At 38.0% G+C, this 26785-nt stretch overlaps 1 protein-coding gene across 1 annotated transcript in view; it reads left to right on the forward strand.

Moving 5' to 3' along the window:
• DNAH8 (dynein axonemal heavy chain 8) overlaps positions 1-26785 on the forward strand; it is a 286065-nt gene that overhangs the window by 179988 nt on the left and 79292 nt on the right. The window contains 11 exon segments of the mRNA XM_045542103.1: positions 1648-1815; positions 2339-2554; positions 8940-9077; positions 10270-10397; positions 11205-11376; positions 12757-12912; positions 16340-16495; positions 18583-18765; positions 21917-22022; positions 23725-23977; positions 24088-24278. Coding sequence (XP_045398059.1) covers positions 1648-1815; positions 2339-2554; positions 8940-9077; positions 10270-10397; positions 11205-11376; positions 12757-12912; positions 16340-16495; positions 18583-18765; positions 21917-22022; positions 23725-23977; positions 24088-24278 — 1867 coding nt within the window.

Genomic DNA, 26785 nt, shown 5'->3' on the forward strand with positions numbered 1-26785 from the left:
CTCAATTGCATTTTTGATGTGATTTATTAATCTTAATCAAATGTTTCCATTGATTCTGTTTTCTAAGTTCTAATTTTTTCAAGTTCTGACTTCTCATATCACATTTTTATTGCATAAAAATCAGCCTTCCGTGAGAACTGGGAAATAATGCTGGTGGTTAATGGCCTAATCAGAACAGGAACTCAGATTACATAGAGAGCTCCTCATTTCCTCCAGCATCTCCTCCAGATTATGTCATGCCCCCTTTTAAAATCTTCCACTGGTTCCCACTGCCCTTAGGATAAAGTCCCAGGGTAGGCGTCCACTGCCGCGAGGCAGGTCCATCTGCATTTGCCTCTCGTGACCACCATCTCATATATATTTATATATGTGTGTATATATATATGATCTAGAGTAAATCTACTTAATTTTCTTGAGTCTCCATGGGGATTATAATTTCTCATTGATGCTGGAAGGATGAATGTAATCACTAAAAGTAATTAATGCAACTTGCTGGACACATAGAAAGTGCTGAATAAATATCAGTGCTTCTGCTGCTGCCGATAACCACTCCTGTCTACCTTTTGAACTTTATCTCTTGTCGTTCCGTTCCTACACATGATATGACCAAGGCTTACAGAAACACCTATAAGTTTCTGGAAGAATCATGGTCTGTAACCTTTAAATGTGCCTGTCCCTCTGCTAGGAACCTAACCTTCATTGCCTAATAAGAGTCATTCTTCAAATCTTGGCTGAAGGTCTCACTCCTTCCAGAAAGTTTTCAGTTTTTCTTCTGGATTCTCCTGTGTTTTCCTGTCACTCATATGCATCTTTCGTGGCAGAAATCCTAGCATAGGGTAATTATGTTTTCTCTGCCTTCCTCAGGAGGTTATGAAGACAAGCCTGTTTTCGTTTGTTTGTTTTGTTTTACATGGGAGAATGCCAGCAGTTGTTAAATGAATGAATAAATCTATGATAATCATTTATTACATTTTTCACAATGACCAGGACACATTCTCCACCCCCACTCCCTTTAGAGGTTCCACAATAACATGCAGAAGGGTGAGATCACTGAACCAGAGAAACCTTAGTACGTTTTATTGATATAGTCTCTCAGTCCTTCTTGCCTTTGGTGTCAGCAATGTCTTAATCCAAACCCAGCTCACGGATAGAAACTTTTAAAAATATTTTCAAGAGCCACATGTTAACAATAACTTCTTTTGTCTCCTAATTCTTTCCCTTCAATAGACAGGGCAGCCCCCAAAATGAAGACTGAAGGTGACGTTTCTGGTACTCAGGGCTTTCTCTCCTCTCTTAGTATCCACACGTAATGTAGACTCTGTGCTTTGAAGATGCAAGTTATCTAAATGTTACATATTACTGGGTCTTGTTAATGGAGGTTATAGGCAGTGATGGTAGTGATATTTTAAACCATTTAGTTGGGATCAAGAGGGAAAAAAAGAATAAAAACAAACAGAAATCCAAAAATAACAATAAAACAACCACTGTGCAAAAATCTTGTAATTCAAACCCTTGAAGAGATAAAAGTCAGGAACTGAGGAGAAAATACGTTTTAAAATTTTCTACCGTAATTATTTAAAAGAGCTTTTCATGTAACTATTAATACTACTCAATAAAAAATGTATTGACTCCTACTCCCAAATGCAGACCATCAAACCAAATGATATTGCTACAGTCAGGAAGCTTGCAAAACCACCGCATCTCATTATGAGAATCATGGATTGTGTTCTGTTACTATTTCAAAAGAAAATTGACCCTGTTACTATGGATCCGGAGAAACCTTGCTGCAAGCCATCGTGGGGAGAGTCATTGAAGGTGAGTAAAACCTGTCTGTGTAAGTCCTATGAGGTGCAGCAGGTGTCCCTCGCCCAGTACACTCCAGATAGACCAGACAAACCAGCAGACAGTAATTGATCATTGTGTATTGACCAGTTTATCTCAAACTCCGTCACCTAAAGTGTAAATAGCGATAGATTTTAAAGCTGAATGCCTTCTTTTTATGAAATCTGTCCAGAACCAGTGGCTAGCATTGGCACGGCTTTGGTGGTGTCAATCCAGTCCAGTCTTCAAAAGGGTCGCTGTGTGGTTTGAGGCATTGAGGTGCACTTACGAGACAGGAAACCTACATCGCCTTTCTTCTTTATTCTTTCACTATGGAAACTGAAAGACAATTTGCCATATACAGATTTAGGTTGACTACTGCCAATAGTCTTTATTTGTATACTTAGAGCAAATCAACTGTTACTCTGAAAAAATACAATTTAGAAGTACATACTAACTCAGGAAGAAACTATCTGTTTTGCCCCAGAACTTACTGGGCTGTGATACTATTTTTCAGTTGATGAGTGCAACAGGATTCCTGTGGAGCCTTCAGCAGTTCCCCAAGGACACTATAAACGAAGAGACTGTGGAGTTACTCCAGCCGTATTTTAATATGGATGATTATAGTTTTGATAGTGCCAAAAAAGTCTGTGGAAATGTGGCTGGTCTGCTGTCTTGGACACTTGCTATGGCCACATTTTATGGCATCAATCGGGAAGTGTTGCCTCTGAAGGTAAAAATTTCCCTCCTTCCTCCAATAAATCAATGTTTAATAAAATCAATCATCCATATTCCTGCTATTAAGAGACAAAGCATAATTTAGGCTAATAAAGGTAGATGTCCCTGTTACCAAATTTTTCTCCTGTCCCTATGTCCTCTCAAAGTTTCTCATTCTTTTTATATCCATTACATCTTTCCTGGCAATGTGTCAAGAAACTGAAACCAACTTCTTAACTTAAACAGGAACTGAATTTATTGGGAATAATTATAAAGTTATGTAAAAGAAAACTTTCCATTTCTTTAAAGTTCAGAGATTGATTACTATATTCTAAGCTAAACTTATAAAAAATAGAATCAACACCTAGAAATGTTCTAAATTTCAAAGACAGAAAGAGAACTTTATATGCAATCTAAAAAACAAACAAAATTTAAATGGTTGCTTATAAAAGAAGAGAAATCGGGGTGTTGCAGACTTTCCACAGCACTAAAAGGTAGAATATGATGGAAAAACATATGCAGAGTTTTGAGGAGGAAATTGCTGTGGTTCAAGAATTCAGTAATGGTGCTCTTCATGAATGAGGGAACAAAAAGACATTCTTAAGGATACAGCTTAAATATTGTGTGGTACATAGACACACACACACCCCTCATCTGTATCCACCCAGGCTGTCTTTCACGTCTGAGGGAATAGAGAGACATTCTTAGGAGTGCAAGGATTCATAAACTATACCACCCAGGTACACACCACCCCCAGGGCCCCACCCCTCCCCTCCCCCCGACCAAGCTAAAAGTGTTGTAAGTGGCTGCTCCATGGAGTGGAGAATGGTGAGTTGGTGGGTAGGGGCTACTAGTTTTCACAATAAGCCTCACAGAAATGGCTGCCTCTTTAAACTCTGTGCACAGATAACTTTGAGAAAAATAGAAAATAAATCTAAAGTAAAAAAGTTTTAACAAATAAAAGTGACAGGAAAGTATAGTAAATACACCCCACCCAAACAGAATGATACCAAGGAAGAAATGTTACTGTAAATGTAGAATTCAAGAAAAAAAGTACATGGCAGCAGAGCTATTTTTTATTGATAAAAATTACAATCTATAATGAAACAATTGTAATAATGCTTTAGACAATAAATAAAATAATATCAAATTATGTGAAGTAAAATCTAATGGTATTGTAAGTGGAAATTAACAAAAATAATATTGTAATTTGAGACAGTGGCACACACCATCAACCTATGCCAGGTCTGGTGGACGTAGCACCATGTGCTCCACAGGTGCGCGCACGGGGCACCATGTTTAGAAGGGCCCACACTGGGTTTAATGCTGTTCTTGCCCTCTTGAAATTCTTAATAATTTTTTAGCAGGGGCCCCCATATTTTAATTTTACACTAGGCCCTGCAAATTATGGAACCAGTCTTGAGAAGGCATAAATTAATAATTATGTAGAAATTTTATACAATATTATTTTTCAGGTTGAGTAGCTACATTGAACTTTCTTCAATATAAACAAAGAATATCGAATTATTTCTAAAGTCCAAGAAACATTTACAAAAATTCATTCTTTTTTTAAAAATTTATTTTTTATTTTATTTCAGCTCATCATGGGGGTACAAAAGCTCAGGTTATATACATTGTCCATGTCCCACCCATCCCCCTGAGTCAGAGCCTCAAGCATGTTCATTTCCCAGATAGAGCGCCTGGCACTCACCATGTAGTCATTCCTCCATCCCCTCCCCCCACCCCTCACCTCCCCGAGTCTGCACCTTCAAGCATGACCATTCATTCTCCAGACAGTGCGCAACGCACTCATCATGTAGGCATACACCCATCCCCTCCCCCCACCCCCCGTCTCAGTCTGATATCCAATTGGTATCCTTCCCCGATGTGCATTTAGGTGATGATCAGGGAAACCAATTTTCTGGTGAGTACATGTGATGCTTGTTTTCCCATTCTTTGGATACTTCACTTAATATAATGGGTTCCAACTCTCTCCAGGAGAACCAAAGAGATGTCGTATCACCGTTATTTCTTATAGCTGAGTAATACTCCATGGTATACATATACCACAGTTTACTAATCCGTTCGTGGATTGATGGGCATTTGGGTTGTTTCCACCTCTTTGCAATTGTGAATTGTGCTGCTATAAACATTCGGGTACAGGTGTCTTTGTTATAGAATGACTTTTGTTCCTTTGGGTAGATGCCCAATGATGGAATTGCTGGATCGAATGGTAGGTCTACTTGAATCTGTTTAAGGTATCTCCATAATGCTTTCCACAGGGGTTGCACTAGTTTGCAGTCCCACCAGCAGTGTATGAGTGTTCCTGTCTCTCCGCATCCAAGCCAACATGTGTTGTTTTGGGACTTTTTGATAAAGGCCATTCTCACCAGAGTTAAGTGATATCTCATTGTGGTTTTGATTTGCATTTCCCTGATGATTAGGGATATTGAGCATTTTTTCATATGTTTGTTAGCCATTCTTATATCTTCTTTTGAAAAATTTCTATTCATGTCGTTTGCCCACTTTTTGATAGGGTTGTTTGATTTTTTCTTGCTGATTTTCCTGAGTTCTAAATAGATTCTTGTTATCAGTCCTTTATCTGATGTGTAGTATGCAAAAATTTTTTCCCATTCTGTAGGCTGTCTGTTTATTTTCGTGACTGTTTCTTTGGCTGTGCAGAAGCTTTTTAATTTAATCAGGTCCCATTCGTTTATTTTTGTTGTTGCTGTGATTGCCTTAGGGGTCTTCTTCATAAATTCTTTGCCTAGACCAATGTTTGTAAGAGTCTTTCCTACATTTTCTTCTAGATTTCTAATTGTTTCCCATTTAAGGTTTAAATCTGTTATCCACCGTGATTTAATTTTTGTGAGAGGTGAAATCTGTGGATCCTGTTTCAGTCTTCTACATGTGGCTATCCAGTTTTCCCAGCACCATTTATTTAATAGGGATTCTTGTCTCCAGAGTATGTCTTTGTCTATTTTGTCAAAGATTAGATGGCTATATGAGGATGGTTTTATATTTGGGTTTTTTGTTCTGTTCCACTGGTCTGTGTCCCTGTACTTGTGCCAATACCAGGCAGTTTTAAGAACCACAGCCTTGTAGTATAGTTTGAAGTCTGGCAAATTAATACCTCCCATTTTGTTTTTATTGCTTAAAACTGCTTTTGCTATACAGGATCTTCTCTGATTCCATACAAAGTGTATAATTATTTTTTCTAAATCTGTGAAAAATGATGTTGGTAATTTAATAGGGATTGCATTGAATCTATAGATTACTTTGGGTAGTATAGGCATTTTAAAAATGTTGATTCTTCCGATCCAAAAACATGGTATGGTTTTCCACCTATTTACATGTTCTGCAATTTCCTTCCTCAGTGTTTCATAGTTCTCCCTATAGAGGTCCTTTACCTCTTTAGTTAAATATATTCCTAGATATTTTGTTTTCTTTGTTGCTATTTTGAAGGGTATTGAGTCTGTAATTTGGTTCTCCGATTGAATGTTATTGGCAAATATGAATGCCTCTGATTTGTGTGTATTGATTTTGTAACCTGAGACTTTACTGAATTCATTAATTAATTCCAGGAGTCTCTTGGTTGAATCCTTGGGGTTTTCTAGATATAACATCATATCATCAGCAAAGAGTGAGAGTTTGATCTCTTCTTTCCCTATTTGGACTCCCTTGATTCTGCTCTCTTGCCTGATAGCTCTTGCAAGGACTTCCAATACTATGTTGAAAAGTAATGGGGACAGTGGGCAGCCTTGTCTGGTTCCGGTTCTGAGTGGGAATGCTTTCAGTTTTTCCCCATTTAGTATGATGTTGGCTGTGGGTTTGTCATATATGGCTTGTATCATTTTTAGGTAGGTCCCGTTTATGCCTATTTTGTTAAGCATTCTTATCATAAAAGGGTGTTGAATTTTGCCAAATGCTTTTTCTGCATCTATTGAGAGGATCATATGGTCTTTATTTTTGCTTCTATTTATGTGGTGAATTACATTTATAGATTTATGTATGTTGAACCACCCCTGCATCTCTGGGATGAAGCCCACTTGGTCGTGATGAATTATTTTTTTGATAAGCACTTGGATACGATTTGCTAGGATTTTATTGAGAATTTTTGCATCTATGTTCGTGAGAGAAATTGGTCTGTAGTTTTCTTTTTTTGTTGCATCCTTTCCTGGTTTTGGTATCAATGTTATATTGGCTGGTAAAATGTGTTGGGGAGAATTCCATCCTTCTCGATATTGGAGAATAGTTTATGTAGGATGGGCACCAGTTCATCTTTGTATGTGTGGTAAAATTCGGGTGTGAACCCATCTGGACCAGGGCTTTTCTTTTTGGGAAGGTTTTTTTTATTGCTGTTTCAATTTCAGTTCTTGATATTGGTCTATTCAGGAATTCTATTTCTCCCTGATTGAGCTTGGGAAGGCTATGTGTTTCTAAAAAATCGTCCATTTCCTCCACATTTTCCAGTTTATGTGCATAAAGATTTTTGTAGAATTCATAGATGATATCGTGTATCTCTGTGGCATCGGTTGTGATTTCTCCTTTCATGTTCCTGATGGAAGTTATTAGAGATTTTTCTTTTCTCCTCTTGGTTAGTCTAGCCAGTGGTGTGTCTATTTTGTTTATCTTTTCAAAGAACCAACTTTTTGTTTTATTAATTTCCCTTATGGTATTTTTGTTGTCCTTTTCATTTAATTCTGATTTGATCTTAATAATTTCTCGCCTTCTGCTGGGTTTGGGGTCAGTCTGTTCTTCTTTCTCCAGCTCTTTGAGTCTATTCATTAGGTTGTCTATTTGTAAGTTTTCTGTCTTTTTGATATAGGCATTTACGGAAATGAATTTTCCTCTCAGGACTGCTTTAGCTGTAACCCATAGATTTTGATAAGTTGTGTCTCCTTTGTCGTTTAATTCAAAGAATCTTTTGATTTCCGACTTGATTTCTTCCTTTATAAAATAATCATTCAGGAGAAAGTTGTTTAGCTTCCATGACTTTGAGTAGGAATGAGAGTTTCTGTTAGGGTTCATTATTACTTTTATTCCACCAAAAATTTATTCTATTCAATGCTAAAACAAAACCTTGATTAAATTTCCAAAAACAAAAATTCCTGGAGCCTCAATTCTCTAATTATAAGTAATAAAATTAGGAAGTTTATATTTTAAAATATCCAGTAACTTCTATTTAGGAAATGATGAACATAAGCTAATTACCAAAGCTTTTGTAATGTGGCCACAATGGTACTCTCTTAGCCCTTAAATGCATCAAAGAAACTAAACATTCCACTTAAAAGTTAAAGAACATACTCACTCATAAGCACACATACAAACAAAATTTAAGGAAAGAAGAACAAAGCTAATAAAAATAACATGAAAAATCAGAGGAGAGAAAAGCAGCAGAATTAACAAGTAAGTCAAAGAACTGGTGCTTTGCAAAAATAAACTGTAAGAGATATGTTCCTGCAAAATCTAATGAAGAAGAAAATGCATAACAACAAATGAGAATAGAAAGATAAAGCCACATAATCATAGATGTGTAGATTTAAATAATTAAAAAGAAAATTTTACATGGCTATATGTAAATACATTAAAAATCCAAATGAAATGAAAGTTTTCTGTGAAAAAGGACTAAATTCAAATAAATATTGAGAAAGAAAATGAGAACATTACCAAAGAACTTTTACTCCAGAAGGCTCTTGGCCTAGATTAATTTGCTTATTAATTATTAATTAACTTTGCTGATTAATTATTTTAAATGTACAAGAAACAGGTATTACCATGTCCTAGAACTTAGAAAAATAAGAAAAACTACTGTTCCAGTAATTTCACTTCAAAGAGTCTTTATTAAAGAAACAATACCAAATGTTTACATATCTGATAGTATTTACCATAGCATTATTTATAATAATTAAAAATGGGAGGAGGGGAAGAAATATATAAAAATAAGAAAAAGGTTAAGTAAACTACGATACATTCATTCAAATTATGGTATATCATGCAGCTATGCAACTAATGTTCATGAAAAATGTTTTAAGGACAAGAGAAAATAATTATGCAAGTGCTACATCAAATGAAAAAAAAATTAAAATGCCAATTGCTGACTTCTTAAAACAATATTCACAGGTTATCTCTGAGTAAAATCATGGGTAATGTTTGTTCTCCTTCCAGTATGTTGCTGTGTTTCCCATGGTTTCCATATTGAACATTAGTAATTATAAGAAAAAAGTAATGAAATATCCCCAAGACCTTCTGCTTCCCCAGCTGAAAACACTGAAACAGATGACCCACAAAGTACCATCAAGCACAAAAATTATGTAATTTGTGTTGATACTTACCAATTAAAATCACGAATGTTTCGTGGAGCTAGTACACTACACTCATCACCTCTTCTTCCTTTGAAGGCTAACCTGGCCAAGCAGGAAGGCCGCTTGGCAGTTGCCAATGCCGAGCTGGGGAAGGCACAGGCACTGTTGGATGAGAAGCAAGCTGAGCTGGATAAAGTACAAGCCAAATTTGATGCAGCGATGAATGAGAAAATGGTGAGATTGAATATACAAATTTACCAAAATGATGTGTTGAAACTTTACACACATATGTGTTGTATTTAGAAACTGGGCAAATATCTACAATGAAAAAAATATTCACCAGAATTCACTTATTCACTGGCTGTGTCTACCTGTTTTGGATCTTTGGCCTTCACAATTCTTTTTAGTGTTTTTACCAATCAAATATCTATAAGAGTAAGCTGTGGTGTCATTTAAAGAGCATTGATTTTGGAGTTAGAAAACTGGGTTCAAGATCCAGCTCAGGCACTTAATAGCTGTGCATTTGGGGCAATTGACAAGCCTCTATATGTTAAATGAGGAGCCTAATATGATCTCTTGGGGTAGGTTATAAGCAATGGTGGCTTAGTGAATGGTCAACAATCTTCTTGTGGGGCACAGGGGGAAGGTGATGGTGGGCAGGGGGGAAGGAGAGGAAGACCCTGATTTGTAGTATTTGCTGATTTCTGTGGTGTAAATATTTCTACTACTACTAACTTTAAACTACTAATGTAACGTCACTGAGCACAGGTTTGGAAAAAGATGCACGGCAGTAGCACACTATTGCATACTGCTTCCACTGTGCAGATACAATGGATGTAACCTCAAGAGCATAGATGATATTTAAATGTAAATAATTAGGAAGTGATGAGTTTTTATTTATTAGCTTTGCCTTTATTATAATTTAATTGTAAGTTTATATAATTTAATTTTTAATAAAGGTTGTGTTTAAAGCCAGCTCACAAATATTCTGACAATTTAACAATTGGCTCTTATGAGCTGGTTCAAGCTGGCTGCAGCACACTACTGTCATCTGGAATTTTTTCTGGAGAAAATATTTTGTAAACAGCAAAGAACTCAGGATTATTATTAAATCCAAGACTTGAAAATGGTATATTTTATTGATTTGATTCTGTTTTGAAAATATTTAATAGGAATACTATTTTAATTTATATGATTTAGATTCTCTCTTACAAAATTGCTTTTCTTGAAATTTTGTAAGGTAAAATCTCTGTATCATGAATAAAGATCAGAATGTAATATGTAAAGTTTCACTACACTGTAATTTTAGATTATATTTATTTTTCAAATTAAGAAATCCCTCCAGTATTTTTATGTGTGAATATAATGAATGTTTGATTGAGCACTTTAAAAAGTTCTTTGAGACATTCTCCCATCATGCATGCAGGATTTGCTTAATGATGCCGACATGTGCCGGAAGAAGATGCAGGCGGCTTCCACGCTCATCGATGGGCTGAGTGGGGAGAAAGTCCGATGGACTCAGCAAAGTAAAGAGTTCAAAGCTCAGATTAATAGGTATGAATTTCGGTCTTTGTTACAGTCGCTCTTCTTCCTCGTGACGTTAGAGAACATAAAATCCGTTTCCATGGCGAATGCTTTTCTCCTTCCTTTCCACATGCCCGTCTCTGAATCCCATCAGCTAAGAAAGTATTTACAGTTTAAACCATGCACAGTCAGTAACGTGCTGTAGAGAGTGAAGAAGATTTTGTGAAACATCGTAGACGTGGTTCATACTGAAACTGCACATTTTCAGTATGAGAGTGTCTCTGATGTTGTTTGGATTTGCCAAAACAGTCTAGATACTCTAGTTCTCTACTTTCCACCTCAGTGATTTTGAAAGTGTGGCTCAATGGTTTGTTTTAACTGCAAGGGTATCTTGTGTGGGTGTCTCTTGCTGTCCTCAGAAAACTTAAAGGGAGAAGAATGAGAGAAAAATAGGAAAATGGCAAAAGAAGTGTGTGGGGGGGAGAATAAGTGGTTTAAATAGAAGACTGAACCCTGAGCAGGACCATGGCATGGAACGGAAGAAGATGCTTTCCTTAAGGTGCCAAGGCTCTGGGCCTGCAGGCTTCGGGAGGGAGCCTTCTTTCCTGCTCCCTGGCCCACCCACATGTGGCCACTCTCACCTCCTTTTGGGTTTTGGGCTCCTTTTCACGTGGTCTTTGCATGCATGGCTATCAAGTGTTAATCGGGGGCAAAGAAGGATTTCACCAGGTAACAAGACAAAACCGCACCGTGTCCTTCAGACAACTTAATGGAGGCACCTGAAACGTGTGAGGAGACTCACGTTGTGGAGGGGGCTTGTGTGTTTTTTCTTAACAGACTTGTAGGCGATATTCTGCTGTGCACAGGATTCCTTTCCTACCTCGGCCCTTTCAACCAGATATTTAGGAACTATTTGCTTAAAGATCAATGGGAGATAGAAATGAGAGCACGAAAAATTCCTTTCACTGAAAACCTGAACCTTATTTCAATGTTGGTGGATCCTCCAACTGTAAGTTTATTTTTCCAGTATTATTTGACTTTCAATCTCATTTCTTTTCTTACCAAGAAGTCAAAGTATACCTAATTTTTTCTTATTTTCATGTAGTTGAAAAGATCCTTCTGAAAGTGCTTATGAGTTATTTAAAAATAAATTTTCTTTGTGGTATAAAAGTTCTTTTGCATTTTAAGAAATCGCTCTTCCAAATTCAAATCAGCTGCATTGCTGTGAACTAAAAGATCATTCATGAATTACAGGCTTGCTAATACTGAGCTCTCCATATAACTCTCCATTATTTAAACCACTCCTGTTAAGTCACTCTCTTTGAAACATTTTAGGCAAATGTAGGCATTACCTAAGCTGTAAGTGCTGGTATTAACCTTATTTTTATCATTCACTGTGTTTTCTAGTGTCCCAGAGCATAATGCAATAACGTGTCCTGGTATCACTGAGTAACAGCATGTCCTACTGCACTAACCTTCCTTGCTGGAAATTGGATGCCACTGTCAATTTCCAGTATAACTTGCTAAGCTCCTGTGGCAATAAATGCTTTCCAGGCAATTTGTATTCATGAGTTGCTTTTCTGATTTGCAAATCTGCTTTCTAGTTGCTGTTTCCTCAGGGAATGTCGGGCTATTAATTTCATGTTGTCTGTATTTAAAAGTTAAAAAATAATCTTTTCCAATTCAAACAACATTGAACTTGCCCTTACAGGGACTAGATTATGTGTTGAAGATGCATTGAACACTGGTGAGGTGAAGTGGGCCGGGATATTCTTTATTAATTGTGCCCTTTGGAGGTCTTGGGATCATTTCACGAAGGTGGAGGCTGGCTGGCTCCTTGGATCTCCAGGGGTTTTCTTGATCACGTGGAGGGAGGCTGGCAATCCCCTCTAAACTGGGAGAAATAAATATTCACAAAGTATCATGAATGAGCTCCTGCCAATATAATATCTCACCTCATCTACAGCTGTGCAAGCACCTGTACCCCCATGTGGGCAGAACCAAAGGGCAGGAGGGGGACGTTATCAGGGGCTTATCCTTGGGACTTACCTTCTTCTCTGACATCTCATTATAGTCATTATCTTCACTAACCCCAAATCAGGTTTAATATGCAATCAATTTACATTTCCCTAAGTATGGAAGTATAAAGGGATAAACCTAGTTTTGGGTTATTAAAGAAAGGATTCATTAGATTATAAATTTGCTTTTTAAAATGGTTGCTATTTGGTTCAGATTTACAAATTTGCTTTTTTCTAAGTACCAGTTGTATAGTCTCAAAGGAAAAAAATATTTCCGGATTTTGAATTATTTTACATTGTGGAACTTTTAATTTCTAAGGAAAGCATTCCTGGTCTCCTTCAAATGACTGTCTCCATTTCCTGTTGTTCAGATTGGTGAATGGGGGCTGCAGGGACTGCCAGGAGATGACCTCTCAATTCAGAATGGCATTATTGTGACAAAGGCCACCAGGTACCCACTCCTCATAGACCCACAAACTCAAGGCAAGACTTGGATCAAATCAAAGGAAAAAGAGAATGATTTGCAGGTATGTAGCATTTGGCGCATGGGATAGTCATCCTGAAATCATAAAAAATTTTGAAAATTTCAGTTGAATCTGCCAGTTGTAAAGTTGTCTCTATGATAAGTGTTTGCTAATTTACACTCTTGAATTTTGTAACAGCAATTTTGGGTGACAGCTCTGATTATTTTCTCTCTTTTGTACTCTCTCTTGATCTCTTTCTCCCTCTCTCTGTCCATTTCCCTGGCTTGATTGCTTTCGTTGATGTTGAATATGGCTTTTATTCTGGCTCTTGGGTTTGAGCTTATAGAAAAGTAGCAAAAATAGAATGTTGTGATCCTTCAGTTCAAGGCCATTCACACTAACTTTGCTCAGGCTCTTGGTACTACTACTACATAGTATATGGAGTCCAGCTTTGGGGCTGGAGTATAATAAGGTGTTGATTTTAAGGTAGAGATAGACAGGGGTAGGATTCCAATGTTCCTGACTCCTTTGAGAATCTTGTTACTATAGATATTTTAATTCAACTACCAATATTCGGGGTTCCCTAGACACTGCTCCCAGTTCTAAGCCTCCTGCCTCCATCTTTTTGCTTATATTATTTCTACTAACCAAAATGTCTTTCTTCACCTTACTGGCCACTCCACTTATATCTTAGATAAAAATATTAAATATTCTTCAAAGTCCACATCTAACACTACCTTCATTAAGACTTTTCTTTGTCCCTGGCTTAATAAAGCCTATTCTGAATGCTCACAATATCTTGTTGTAGACTTAGAGTCTGTCTTGAATTATTGTTCTTTGTATATTTATCTTTTATCTCTATCATACCATAAACTTCTTGTTGGCCAGGTTTATGGTTTTACCCATCATTATCTTGCTCTGTTGCCCAGGCTGGAGTGCAGTGGCACGACCACAGCTCACTGCAGCTTCCAACTCCTGGGCCCAAGTGATCCTCCTGGCTCAGCCTCCTGAGTAGCTGGGACCACAGGCATGTGCCACCATGCCCAACTAATTTTTTTATTTTTTGTAGGGATGGGGTCTTGCTATGATGTCCAGGTCAGTCTGGAACTCCTGGCCTCAAGAGATCCTCCCATCTCAGCCTCCCAAAGTTCTGGAATTAGAGGCATGAGCTACCATGCCTGGTCCATCTTTACATTTTCTGCACAGCTCTTTAAGAGTAGTGATTCTGATATTTATAGAATCTGAGTGAATTAATCAAATTGTATCATGATTACAGTAAAAAAAAAACCCGAGGAAAATCATGTGGTCATCTTAATAAATACAGAAAAAACCACTTGGTAAAATTCAATACCCATTCATGATAAAACTTTCAGCAAACTGAGAACAGGAGGGATCTTCCTTTATTAGATGAAGAGTTTCAACAAAAAGCCTACAACATGCATCATATTTCATGGTGCAATAGTGAAAGATTTCCTCCTGAGATCAGGGCTTCTCAGGCAGGTGGGCATAGCCTAGCGGTCAGGATCATACCTAAGGTACCCATCCCACAGATACTCCAGACACAATACGTCAGTAGGTGTTTACTAAGAAAACCTAGAGTGTAAATGGAGGGGAAGAATTAAGGGGAATGGTCTCCAATTTCACAAAGCTTCTTAGGACCCACACTCTTAGAAGGAGCGCACAAATATAGTGTAGCAGGACACCCCTGCCCCTGAACTGCACTTCCTAGATCCAGCTTGACTGTAACTTGTCCCTGGCTCCATCCCTTTGACTCCCTTGGCTGTTCTCCCTCCTCTTCTTATTCTTGTTACCTTGCCTGGACATCCTTAGCTCAGAGCGTGCACCTGTGTCACTTGGCTGTGAATGCCACTGTTTTTCCTGATCATGGCTTTGGCTCCCCATTTCAGCATTAAATTCACTGACAGCCTTCAGTAATCTCCTTCCTGATACAACCCAGTCCCAGGAACCTTCTTGTGGATGTAAGAAAAATATGCCTGAGATACTTCCTTATTTTGGAAACCATCTGCTGCTGAGATGTAAACAGATTGAACGGCAGTCTCCTTACTCAGAAAACATTATTTTCTGGGTACGTGGATAAGCACATGTACAAACACACGTACAGGAAAAACAATAGTTTGTATGTCTATGGCTGTGCTTGCCCTTGGCAGCTTTGCCAAGGCCACTTTCAGTGCCACCTCCAGGACCTATAGCTCTGACTTCTGGAAAGAGAATGTATTTGCCAGGTCTCCCTATCAGGAATTCACTGACTGCCTTATAAACGCTTAACACCAGAGTGTTTGTGCAGATGAACCAGGCTCCGGTGGTGGATACCACATAGTGTTTCTATACAAGAAAAAACCAAGTGAATTAAACCTGAATTTATGACTTTGAGATATTACTGCAAGTTTATAAAAGATATTGAAGATGGTTATAAAGATAATCTTAAATAAACTGACAATTGAAAAATTATCTCTTTACTTGGGAAGGAAATCACAAAAATAGAGTTTGCCCCTTGGGAAATAGAGCAGGACATAAGCAAATTTAGTCTTACTGGGGCCTTGTTTCATCTTGTTTAATAAGCTAGTGAAAGCCCTTTGTTTAGATCCATTTACCTTATCAACTCATAGTAATGCTTTTACAGCACGGCATTTGTATAAGGAAAGCTATCCATCCAGGGAAACTTTCTTCCTGTGCGTTTTAAAATTTTAATTTTTCCTTTTTAATCAAGAAAGGACAAAAGCAGCCTTATTTAATTTTTCAATTCCACATCTTTTCTTCACAGAAAAAAATTTATGTATATATTTCATTTCACTCTCCTAATCATCTGTTGTCCTAGTGGGTCTTCCTTGTGTCTTATGGTCTGCAGCTACAATAGCATAAAGGCAATAGTTGAATTCAGAGACTGGAATACTTGTTTTTTTAAAATGTAAGGAGATATATATATATATAAAATCTTTATATATCCTTACAATCTTTTAGGTTGACTTTGTGAAAAGTATCATATTCTTGCCTGTGCTACTGACAGAATACATGGACAGACCCTTGGTTTGACTCAATATATCATTTTTGACATCCTATGTTTTTTTTAAATCACTTATTCATCTTGTAGGGTCCTGAGAAGATAAATGAATATCCAAATATGCAAGTTACTTTGCTTTCTCTGAGTAATTATAGCTATGCAAGTTTAAAAGGATTAATCCTTGACTATTTCATCTGTCAGGAGCAAAGCTCTGCAGTTCCATCTAAATAAGGCCACTGGATTCTCCTCTTTTAATCAGAGAGACCCCATTATACATGCAGGGCTTGAACAAAGTCATGACTCACCAAGTTTTGAAAATTAATTTATGTTTGTCACTTTTATTTTTATAAGTAAGGCTTCCTATGTTGCCCTTACAATTTGTAGTCACCTGTCCGACAGATCTCTTGGTTTCACTTAGGAATGGGAACATTCAGGGTGACATTTATAGACTAATGAACTCTTTCTTTTCAGGTGACATCTCTGAACCATAAATATTTCCGCACACACTTGGAGGACAGCCTTTCCTTAGGCCGACCCCTTCTCATTGAGGACATTCGTGAAGAGCTGGATCCAGCCTTGGATAATGTATTAGAAAAGAATTTCATTAAGTTGGGTACCACATTCAAGGTGAGCTTTGAGAAAAAAAAGAAAAAAGGAGAAGGAAACAAAAGAACAATGGTGACATCTACTTATCTATTTGAGCATAGCAGCAAAGGCAGTTTCCTTCAGATGGTAGATTCGGTACACTGGAAAAAAGATTATTTCCAAACTGATATTCAGTATTTCCTTTTGTTTTTTATAGTATATAAAAAATATAGGAGAGAACACTATCTTGGTAAGAGTAGTCATTTAGCTGAAACTGAGTAACATATTATGGAAGTGCCTTGGTCTTAATAACAGTATGTTAGTTTAACACACAAAATATGTATATTTTAGCAACTCTGAGAAAATTGGTTTTGCAGGCATATACATATACATTTTTATAAGAAAATCTGGATTTCCTCACTGGGGAAAATGGCATTTTAATAAAGTCTATAGGCATTGATTTTTTTTATTTCTCTCTTTATTAACTTTCAGCCTAAACTCATTGCCTTTGCTTGAAGCTATGGAATATTGTTTCCAATTGTTGGTGATGCCATGAATTGTTTTCAATATGTATAAATGTTTCTTTTTTAATTGGTGTCATTCTCTACCTTCAGGCTTCTTTGGTTTTATTTCTTGACGAAGAACAGCATTTCTGATTGCATTTTTTCACTTTGAACAACTTAATTTCATGAGTATCAGTGAATAAGTAAAGAATGAAAATTTTCCCATTAAACAGAGGCAGATTTATTTAGAAAAACGTTCTTCATAATGTGAACTCTTTTATATATCATATTTTTAAAATTCATTCAGCAAAAGTTTATGGAGCATCCACTATATGCTTAAGGCTGTGCAAGTTTATGGGGGGGAAAATGAATATAACTCAGTCAATGTTCTGAAGACTTAGCACTATACTCCTAGATATTATTAGAAAGTAGAATTTCTCTTTTTCAGACAAGGAAGCTAAGAACACAATGCTGGTGATTTGTTTGGACGTTGCAGACTCACCCATAATTTTGAACTGCATTTTAAAAAATATTTAATTCACAAATAAAGATTGTATATATTTAAAGTGCACAACTTGATGATTTAATATATGTATACATTGTGTAATGATTACCACAATCAGATTAATTAGCACATCTATCACCACTAATGCTGTACCTTAGGTACCCAGAGCTTGTTCATCTTATAAGTGAAAGTTTGCACCGTTTGACCAACATCTCCCCATTTCCTCTACCCTCTATGGCCTGGTAACCACTGTTCTGTTCTCTACTTCTGAGTTTGACTTTTTTTAGATTCCACGTATGAGTAAGATTATACAGTATTGTCCGTGTCTGGCTTATTTTATATGCTATATTTAATATGCCAAAGGAGGCTATAGAATCTCCATTCCTGAAGGTCTGTTAAAAGACCCTAGATTCTTATCTGCAATACGAAGGTATAATGCCTGAGAATGTGGTAGTGGCCTTACGAGTTTCAGTCACATGCAGGATTAAGATTAATTAAAGATTTAATTCATTAAAAAATTCTATGATTGCCACCTACTTTTTAGATAGCAAAAACCAGTTGTTTTTCAATATACTGCAAATAGTGATATTTAAGGTAAATGTTATCTTTCTGGAAAAATAGTTGTCATTTTTTCTTTGAAAATTACATTAACTTTTTCTGTTGTCAAATATGCTTTGGATATGACTGTAAAATGCTAAAAGAAATAAAACTTCCTATAAACACAGCAAATGTCCATAGTAGGAAATAATTTCCTAAACTGGGATAAAAAGAGCAGCTCCAGTACTACAACTGATGAGTGATAACTACTTACTAAGATTTTAAAGTCAAATCTTAGATGAGTCTGAGTTTTCCTTTATGCATCATTTGTTTTGGATAAATTTTTTATCTGATTTGCTTGGTATCATGGCTAAAAACATCTTCAGTCAGGACCACAATTCTGAATTATTCTAAACTGAATAGGCTTTATTATTTGAGATCAGTAATTAAAATTTTACAACTTTCCTTCCCAGTTCATTTAAGTTTTGCAGCAGTGGCATTTGGTAAATTCTTTCCTAAACTGAACACAAATTCTTTGCCCTGTCCTTTAAGCTGTTTTTAATTTTATATTTGAATTTATGTAGGTGAAAGTTGGTGATAAGGAATGTGATGTCATGGATACATTTAAACTTTATATTACTACGAAGTTACCAAACCCTGCCTTTACCCCTGAGATTAATGCCAAAACATCAGTCATTGATTTTACTGTTACCATGAAAGGACTTGAGAATCAGTTACTAAGGAGAGTAATTCTAACAGAGAAACAGGTAACCACTCTCTTAAGGTAAAGAACTTCTACTCATGATAAATTATAATAAACATTTAAAATGTATTGGGAAATGGCTAAGTATATGGAAAAGAAAAAATTAAATCATTTTTCCCATTTTAACATAAATATTTCTTTTGCAGTCTCAATTCCTGTCTGGAAGTTATGTAACTCACTTCTCCTCTAATCCCAAACACACACAGACACACACACATGCGTGCCAAAATACCATTCCGTCTTTAAACCTTTGGGTATATTGACTCTCATATCTATAGTCCTATAGATGTCTTGGGAACACATGAAAATTCAATGAAACAATGATTCTAGAGAAAAAGAAATTGCTCTGAGTAGCTGTTATTATCCACTGTAGTAGTTTCAACTACTACAATCTAATAATCTGATGATATAGGGAGCCACACTTTTATTTTAATTAAATGAAATTTGCACTAAAGCAGGGAAATTAATTAAGTATTTAATCGAGGGTTCTAATAAAACCAAGAGCACTTTAGGATTGGAAGATTTTGAGAGACTGGTACAAGATTAAACTAATTTTTAAGAAAAAGCTCAAAAAACATTAAATTTTATGCATAAGATAGAATTGCATAAAGATATAATTTTATATATTTGCATATATAAAGTTCATTTGCATAAAATATGAGAAAGTTATTATTTGCTTAAATATAATTAATTTTACTGTTAAAGGTTCAAGGAAAAGGTAAGGTTAGAAATAATAAGAGCAGGGAGGCAGAAGTGGGAGAGTGAGGAAAGGAATGTCAAAAAAAACAGGCCGAGGAGGAAAAGGAGGAGATATGAGTTGAGGGCCACACAGAGGAAAGACATCCAAAAAGAGAGAGAGAAATGGTACAGACACCAAAGAAATAGACTCAGTAAAATAATAAGTAAAGTCCTACTTGGGTAATAGAGATAGTTCACCTTAGGGAACATTTGAGAGGCGGCCAGGTTGGGGAGTGAGAGGGGCACAGCCCCAGCTTTGCCTCTCTTAGTTGCTTTATGTTAGTTTCCAATGAATCTGGGACTTACACAATGCAGGAAGGCAATCTGTCTCTCTTCCACGCCAGGCAGAGAAGCCTGGCCCCACCGCCGTTCACTGCTTCCATTGCCTCTCAGGAGCATGTGGTGTCAACTGTTGAAAACGAATCCCTTGTGGCCTAACTGGTGCTGCTGGTCTATTTTGAGATGATTCCTCACTGGTCCAGGTCCCCCATGCAGGATAAGACAGGCCACTCCACTGTCTAAAGGTCCCCAGAGCACCCCACACACCCTCTTCTTAGGCCTTAGCTTCCTCTTCAAGAGATGCACTAAGATGCTCATACCAACCTTGCTGGAGAAAACAAAATGCACACTTAGTATGCAGGAGGGCACCCTGAACATTATATTTACCCCTCCTCCCAATCTTGCTATTACACCCCCATTTTTACAGATGAACAAATGGAGACCTGAGAGAGTAAAGGTCTTAACCTGTAACAGCACATGGTCTTTCCACCCTGCCAAGCTTTATAGGTCATGCTGTGAAGTTTAGCTAGTGACCACTGTGCTATGGTGCCTGTTTTTCCATATCAAATTGAAAAGGAAGCTAACATGACTCCGTTTTGTCCATGTATTCCTATACTGCCACCCAGAGGTGATCATTTTAATGAAAAAGATCCACTAGCTATTCCCGTGCAAATACAGCCATGCCCTCCACTGCCCCATCAAATCCTGTACACCCTTAGCACAATGGCAGTGACACTAGTCTTGGGAACTGGAGGACAACAGTATGAGGCTTGTCTCTGCCAGTAACTAGCTGTGTGTGTGTCACATTTGGAATTCATATTTCTGGATCATCACTTTCCTAGACATAAAATAAAGGACTTGAAGTAAATTTGACATATTTCAATTTGATGGATGTTTATTGGGTTGAGTCACTTCTCTGCAATGTCTCCAGATAAGTGCTGTCAAGAATACAAAAATGAATAGGACAAGTTCCTGCCCTCTAGATGCACAAACTCTAGTTGGAGGGAAATAATCTATAGGCAGATTTTGATGCAAGCCCTGGTAGATGTACAGATAAATGCCTTGCTGTGGCTTTTGATTGCCTAGTTGGCTTAGGAAGACTTCCTGAAAGTGGTGAAATTTCTGAAGCAGTTTTTCAAGAAACTTTCTCAAACAAGTAGTTTTTAAATGACCTCTTTTAGCATAATTCTAAGTGTAACACATGATTCTGTATAGGATCAGAAAAAAAACTGGCATAAATTTAGACTCAATTTTAGTAAGAGTATTCTATCAGTGTTAAATTTCCTGAATTAGAATATTGAACTGTGGTTATATAACAGAATGTCCTGATTCTTAGGAGATTTGCTAACATGTTCAGGGTTAAAAGGTCATGACATCTGCAAGTGGTTCATCAATAATAATAATGACAATACTAAGTATTATACAGAGAGTTAGTGATAAAATAAAATGTTATTTAGTGAATCTAGGGGAAATGTATATGAGAGTTCATTGTACTAGTCTTGCAACTTTTCTGAAAGTTTGAAATTTTTTCAAAATATAATTTTTAAAATGCATCATTTTATGTAGGAAAAAATACCTTCTAAACATCCAATTTAGCCTCTCTAGTAGAAGGAGGTACAAATCCAATGGAAAATGGATTTGTATTGGCAACTGGCTGTGCCAAACAAGGTACCTGGTGTTCTCATAGGCAGGTCCCAAGTGAAGAGCTCACGTTTGGTCTGGCCGTCTCTTTGGTTTCTTGGTATTAATGCCTCTTTGTTCTACTTACTCTGACTGCAAATGAAGTTAGCATTTCTCACAGAGACAGTGTGGAAACAGGCCAAGAGAATGGGACATTCTGTTAAACTTAAAGCTGGCAAGAGAGCTGGGGGAAATTGGGCAAAATTATTTTAGCAGAGTTGTCTCATGCATGACAGTATAAGTGCTATGGAACTTTAATGTTAGTGGGCATAATTTTTAAAAATTATCCAGAGAAACAGAAATACAGATAGACAGATTTGACTAATGATAGTAATTTCTTCTGTCATTCAAAAGGTACTTTGGCTTCAAACTCTTAAATTGATAATAAACAGTAGTAAGTTGGATTTGCCATAATAACTGGTAATTATAATTCTGGTGTGTTTTTTTTTTAATAATAGGAGTTAGAATCTGAGCGGGTCAAACTTTTGGAGGATGTTACTTTTAATAAGCGGAAGATGAAAGAACTTGAAGATAACCTGCTCTATAAATTAAGTGCTACGAAAGGTATTGCGTTATTAAGAAGTAATGAAATAATGGATTCTGAATAAGGATTCCTTTTACACCCTTTTCAATGCCCTCCTAACTACAGAGGTTGGGAAATAGTTGAGTTATCGATGCAAAAACAAGCCAGGCAATTTCCATCTTGACAATAAAGAGGGACTGCAGAGAATCTGATTTTTGAATTAGCAAAGAGACAGCTTCTGAGAATAACATAATTTTCTTGATGTAATTGCTCTCTTTTGAGAAAAATAAGGGCTCCCAGTAGAGCTAGGTAACTCATTATAAGCTAATTTGCTTGCCCAAAGGAAACTAATGTGCCCAACCTATTTTTTTTTTCAGATTGACTGTTTCATTTGGCATTGAAATGCAGTTGCCACAGTGGGTTATGACACGTGTAATCTGTGTCAGAGGAGCTTGGGGACCAAAGGCCCAGCTTACTCTCTGCTCAGCTTGTTCTCCCCTGGGCAGCCAAATCCTCATACTGCACCCCAGTTTGAGGACATACTGTCTCTGCAATATATAAAAAGAAAATTTTATCCAAAGAAAATAAAACCAACAAGCATCATATTTTTCTGTATTAGGCAAATTACAGCAACCTAAATTTCACCATTTATTGGCAGGCAGTCTAATAATGAATACTTCCCAACAGCACTTTAATCTCTGGGTTAAGAAAAAGTTTTAACCTTGCAAAAATACTATACCTTTAATGTGAGCTCAGTGAAAAGTCTTTTAATGTGCCTTAATGGCACTGTTTCTGCTGGTGACAATGTCTGTCTCTTGGTGCAGTGACTTCTCCAAGTCGTTTGGGATAGCTCTGTGCATTCTAAATATAGCAAGGAGAGTTGAGTTCTGTTCTCCTGGCCCAGCCAAGTGTGCCGGATCAAGACCTCTTTGCTGTGAGGTTAATCCCAAGTTGGACTTCCACACAGACATAGCGTGCCTGCCAGAGTGACTCGGCACGTCCTGCAGCACTCACCTGCCATCCGGAGCTCTAGGATAAGCCAGGGTGCTGCTCTTTGCAGAGAACTCAGTACCTCCAAAGTGTCTCTCTCTATCTTAAAGTTGAATTTATTATCATAAATGTGCTATTTCTATTAAAAACAATAAAGAAGGGCAAAACTAAACATAAAATTAGGTTTTCTCTTCCTGGTGAGACACTTGCAGTGTATCCCAATTTACTCTTGTAAGAGACAAAGAGGGATTTGGGTTTTCCATGGCAAGGATTGTGCTGCTGAAGCAGTGGGAGGAGAGAGCTCACTGTTCACCTGCCAGATGGTCAGCTTGTGTGTGCGGTGTTTGGATTAGCTCACACCCTGAGACAAGCTAGTGACACTTTGAGGAGAGCCACCAAGATAATAAGGGGGATGAAAGCATGTCACATAGGGAACAGCTAAAACCACTGGAGACATGAGCCATCATTGTCTCTAGCCGTTTGAAGACCCATCAAATGGGTCTTTTGCTTTTTGCAGATTTTTAGGCAGAGTGGGAGATGGTTGCTAGGCAGGAATGTTTAGAGGGATTCAGGCACTGGGTGATAGTTGGACTGGAAGCCATTCAGGGTATTAGGAGTCTACTCTTCTAGTACTTTTCCTGTAGACTTTGGAGAAGTCACGTTGGAAATTAACAGGATTATTTCAAAAGTGATACATCTTACTTCATGACTTTTCTGTCGTGTGTACTACAGTTTTCCTGTTTTGGTGTTTAGGTTCACTGGTGGATGACGAGTCTCTCATTGGTGTCCTGCGAACCACCAAGCAGACAGCAGCTGAAGTAAGTGAAAAGTTACACATAGCTGCAGAAACTGAGATCAAGATTAACACGGCTCAGGAGGAGTTCCGGCCCGCGGCCACCCGCGGGAGCATCCTCTACTTCCTCATCACAGAGATGAGCATGGTCAACATCATGTACCAGACCTCGCTGGCCCAGTTCTTGAAGTTATTTGACCAGTCCATGGCCAGGTGAGTCCTCACAATCTTGGCCCCAGAGCAGTGACGTAAAAGTTTTGTTTGTATTTCTACTCTTTTAGAAATTTGCTTTTTACTTCTTTGATTTTTAAAATCCATTGCAGATCTGAAAAGTCTCCACTACCTCAAAAAAGAATTACAAATATTATCGAGTATCTGACATATGAAGTTTTCACATACTCGGTCAGAGGACTGTACGAAAACCACAAATTCCTCTTTGTGCTCCTCATGACTTTAAAGATCGACCTTCAGAGAGGAACAGTCAAGCACAAAGAGTTTCAGGCTCTCATTAAAGGTAAAGTGTGGAATACGGATGTGGTGTGCAAAGCATGTTGCTTCTGACGTGCTCTTTGAGGCACTGCAAACCCATTTCTATGATACAGTAGGGAAATTGTGTTCTAATGAAAGTGCACTTTGTTTTTTAATACTTTTTTTTTTATTTCCATTCACTTTGCTCTGGTTATTTAAGATTCAGGTCTGTGCTAACTCTGTGAGTTGTAGTTTTATGATCACATTCAGTTTGTTCATTGTCACCCATGCTCAGGAGAACCAACTGGCAGAATGAGGAAAAGATGTGCGGGAGATGGGCTTTCCAAGCAGGAGAGTGATTCCTTCTGCAAAGCAGTATAATGGTTTTCAAGAGTGTAAAACAAGAATCACTTGTATTTCTTATTTGAAGTTAATCCTATTCATTGCTTATCTCCATGTTAAAGGTATAATTAAGAAGATAAAACAATGGTATTTTCACTTCAATCCAGTTATATGAGTATTTATTGAGCACGTGCTATGTGAACCCGCCATGCTACAAGGATTCAAGGGGATCCGCGGATACAGAATAGCCTAAATGTTACAAGAGAGCTAAGAAACCGAGTGTTAGGTCTAAAAGGAAGGAGAGATGACATGTAGTTGGTGAAATAAAAAAACCTTCTTGGAAAATATGCTTTTTTGAGTGAAGCCATAAATTTGGGGATTATTTGGTACATGGTAAAAATGTTTCAGTTTTTTTCTTGTGTTTTTTTGCTCTTTATATATATATAATTTAACCAAGTGTTTTCTGGCTCCCCACACCCCTAAAAAAGAAAGTGGCATTCGAGGTGGACCCTGAAGAGGCAGAGGTGAGGAAAACATCCCGTGCAGAAACAGAGCAGCATGGGAACAGGCGTGAGTGGAGCGTGTTTAAGTTGTAGGAATCAGTGTGGTTCTGCAGAAGCGAAACGTGGATCTGGAGGAATCGTGAGAACTAGGGCTGAGCGTGTGAACTGGTTCATGCTGTGGAGCTTGGACTCCTGCAGGAAGGATTTTCTGAATCTGGTAAGACGCAGGGAGTTGCGAAGGTGGTGATGTGATCGGTATGGTCCTTTAGGAAGATGAACCTGGCAGACATGTATAATGGAGAAAAGAGGTTCCAGGGAGTCTCTTTTAATCTTCCCGGCCACAGGAAATGCATTCCCACCCCAGGGTGAAGGCGACGGGAACGTCAAGGGACAAAAGGGTTTGAGGGGTTGTGGAGGTAAAATGGCAACTGCCGATACAGGAGCCAAGAGAGGAGTCAGAAACGAGTCTATGGGTTCTGCTCTGTGCAAAGATTTCTGGTCTGTTTGGTTGGCAAAGGAGCTGGTTTGAGGAGGTTGGAGTTAGGGGGTTGATGAATAGGATTTAGGGGACCTAGTCAGTCAGAACAGGCCAGGTTTTGCTGCTGTTAAAACAATCGCAAAATTTCAGTGACTTAACACAAGCAAGGTGTACTTCTCATTCACGCCACCTCTCCAACATGCGTGTCACGGCCATCAGCATCCAGATCACTTCCATCACTGCTATGGCAGGGGGACGAGGATGTGGCAGATTGTGTGCTGGCCAGTAAAAGTTCACCCACGAGTGACATGTGTCACTTACACTCAGACTGCCTTAACCAAACCAAGACACACGGCCACACCTAACTTCAAAGAGCCCAGGGAAAGGGAATCTCCCCCTGTGTTGGGAGGTGGGGAAACTGAATGTTCATGAACAGCTGTAGGGGCACCACAGCCGTGTTGAATGTCTCCAGCAGACAGTTAGGAAAGATAACCCCGACAGTTTGGAAGCAGTCAGACAGCTACAAAGATGGGACATAGGAATAGTAACCAAAGCCCCAGAAATGAAAGAGATAATCTAGGGGAAAAAATATAGGTAGGGTATTTCCAAATTCATACTACAAGGTGATAGGACATGTTACACTTTTATCCTGTTTGTAATAAACAAGCCGTCATCCATAACTTCTTCTTATTCTTCCTCTATTTAGTTAAGTCCTTCCTCAGATCCCAATTAGATTACCACTGTGGAAATTTTGCAAACAATTTTGAGTAATCTCTGAAATTTCTTCTTTGTGTCTTCTTCATGAACACAGGTTTTGTTTCTTACAGTTCAAAGGCAATCGAAATATGTCATCCGGTTCCTATTTTTTCTCAGTCTAATACACGTGGGGAGGCTGGTGTCGGACAGTGTCCTAAGGAGGAAGGCAGCGTGGTGGGTGCAGCGTGCTCTGTGCCGGGGGAAATGGCAGGGCTCTGCCGCAGATCAGCCACGTGAGCTTGGGGAGGGACCACCCAGGGCCTCCAGGTACAAGAGACCAGAGGGGCCCAAGGAGAAACAATGAATACCACTAGGGAGAAGGGGACAGGTGCTATGGAGGCACATCCAGACGTTTGGGGTTTTGGTCGTGGTGACATTCAAATAAAGTGAGTGTGAATTTACCAAATCTAGAAAGCTGCTTGGATTTGTTTCAGAAATTGTTAGCTCTCACTGGACTCGGGGCTACAGCCCCAG

Source organism: Lemur catta, chromosome 2 (genome assembly GCF_020740605.2).
Source record: "Lemur catta isolate mLemCat1 chromosome 2, mLemCat1.pri, whole genome shotgun sequence".
Taxonomy (NCBI): domain Eukaryota; kingdom Metazoa; phylum Chordata; class Mammalia; order Primates; family Lemuridae; genus Lemur; species Lemur catta.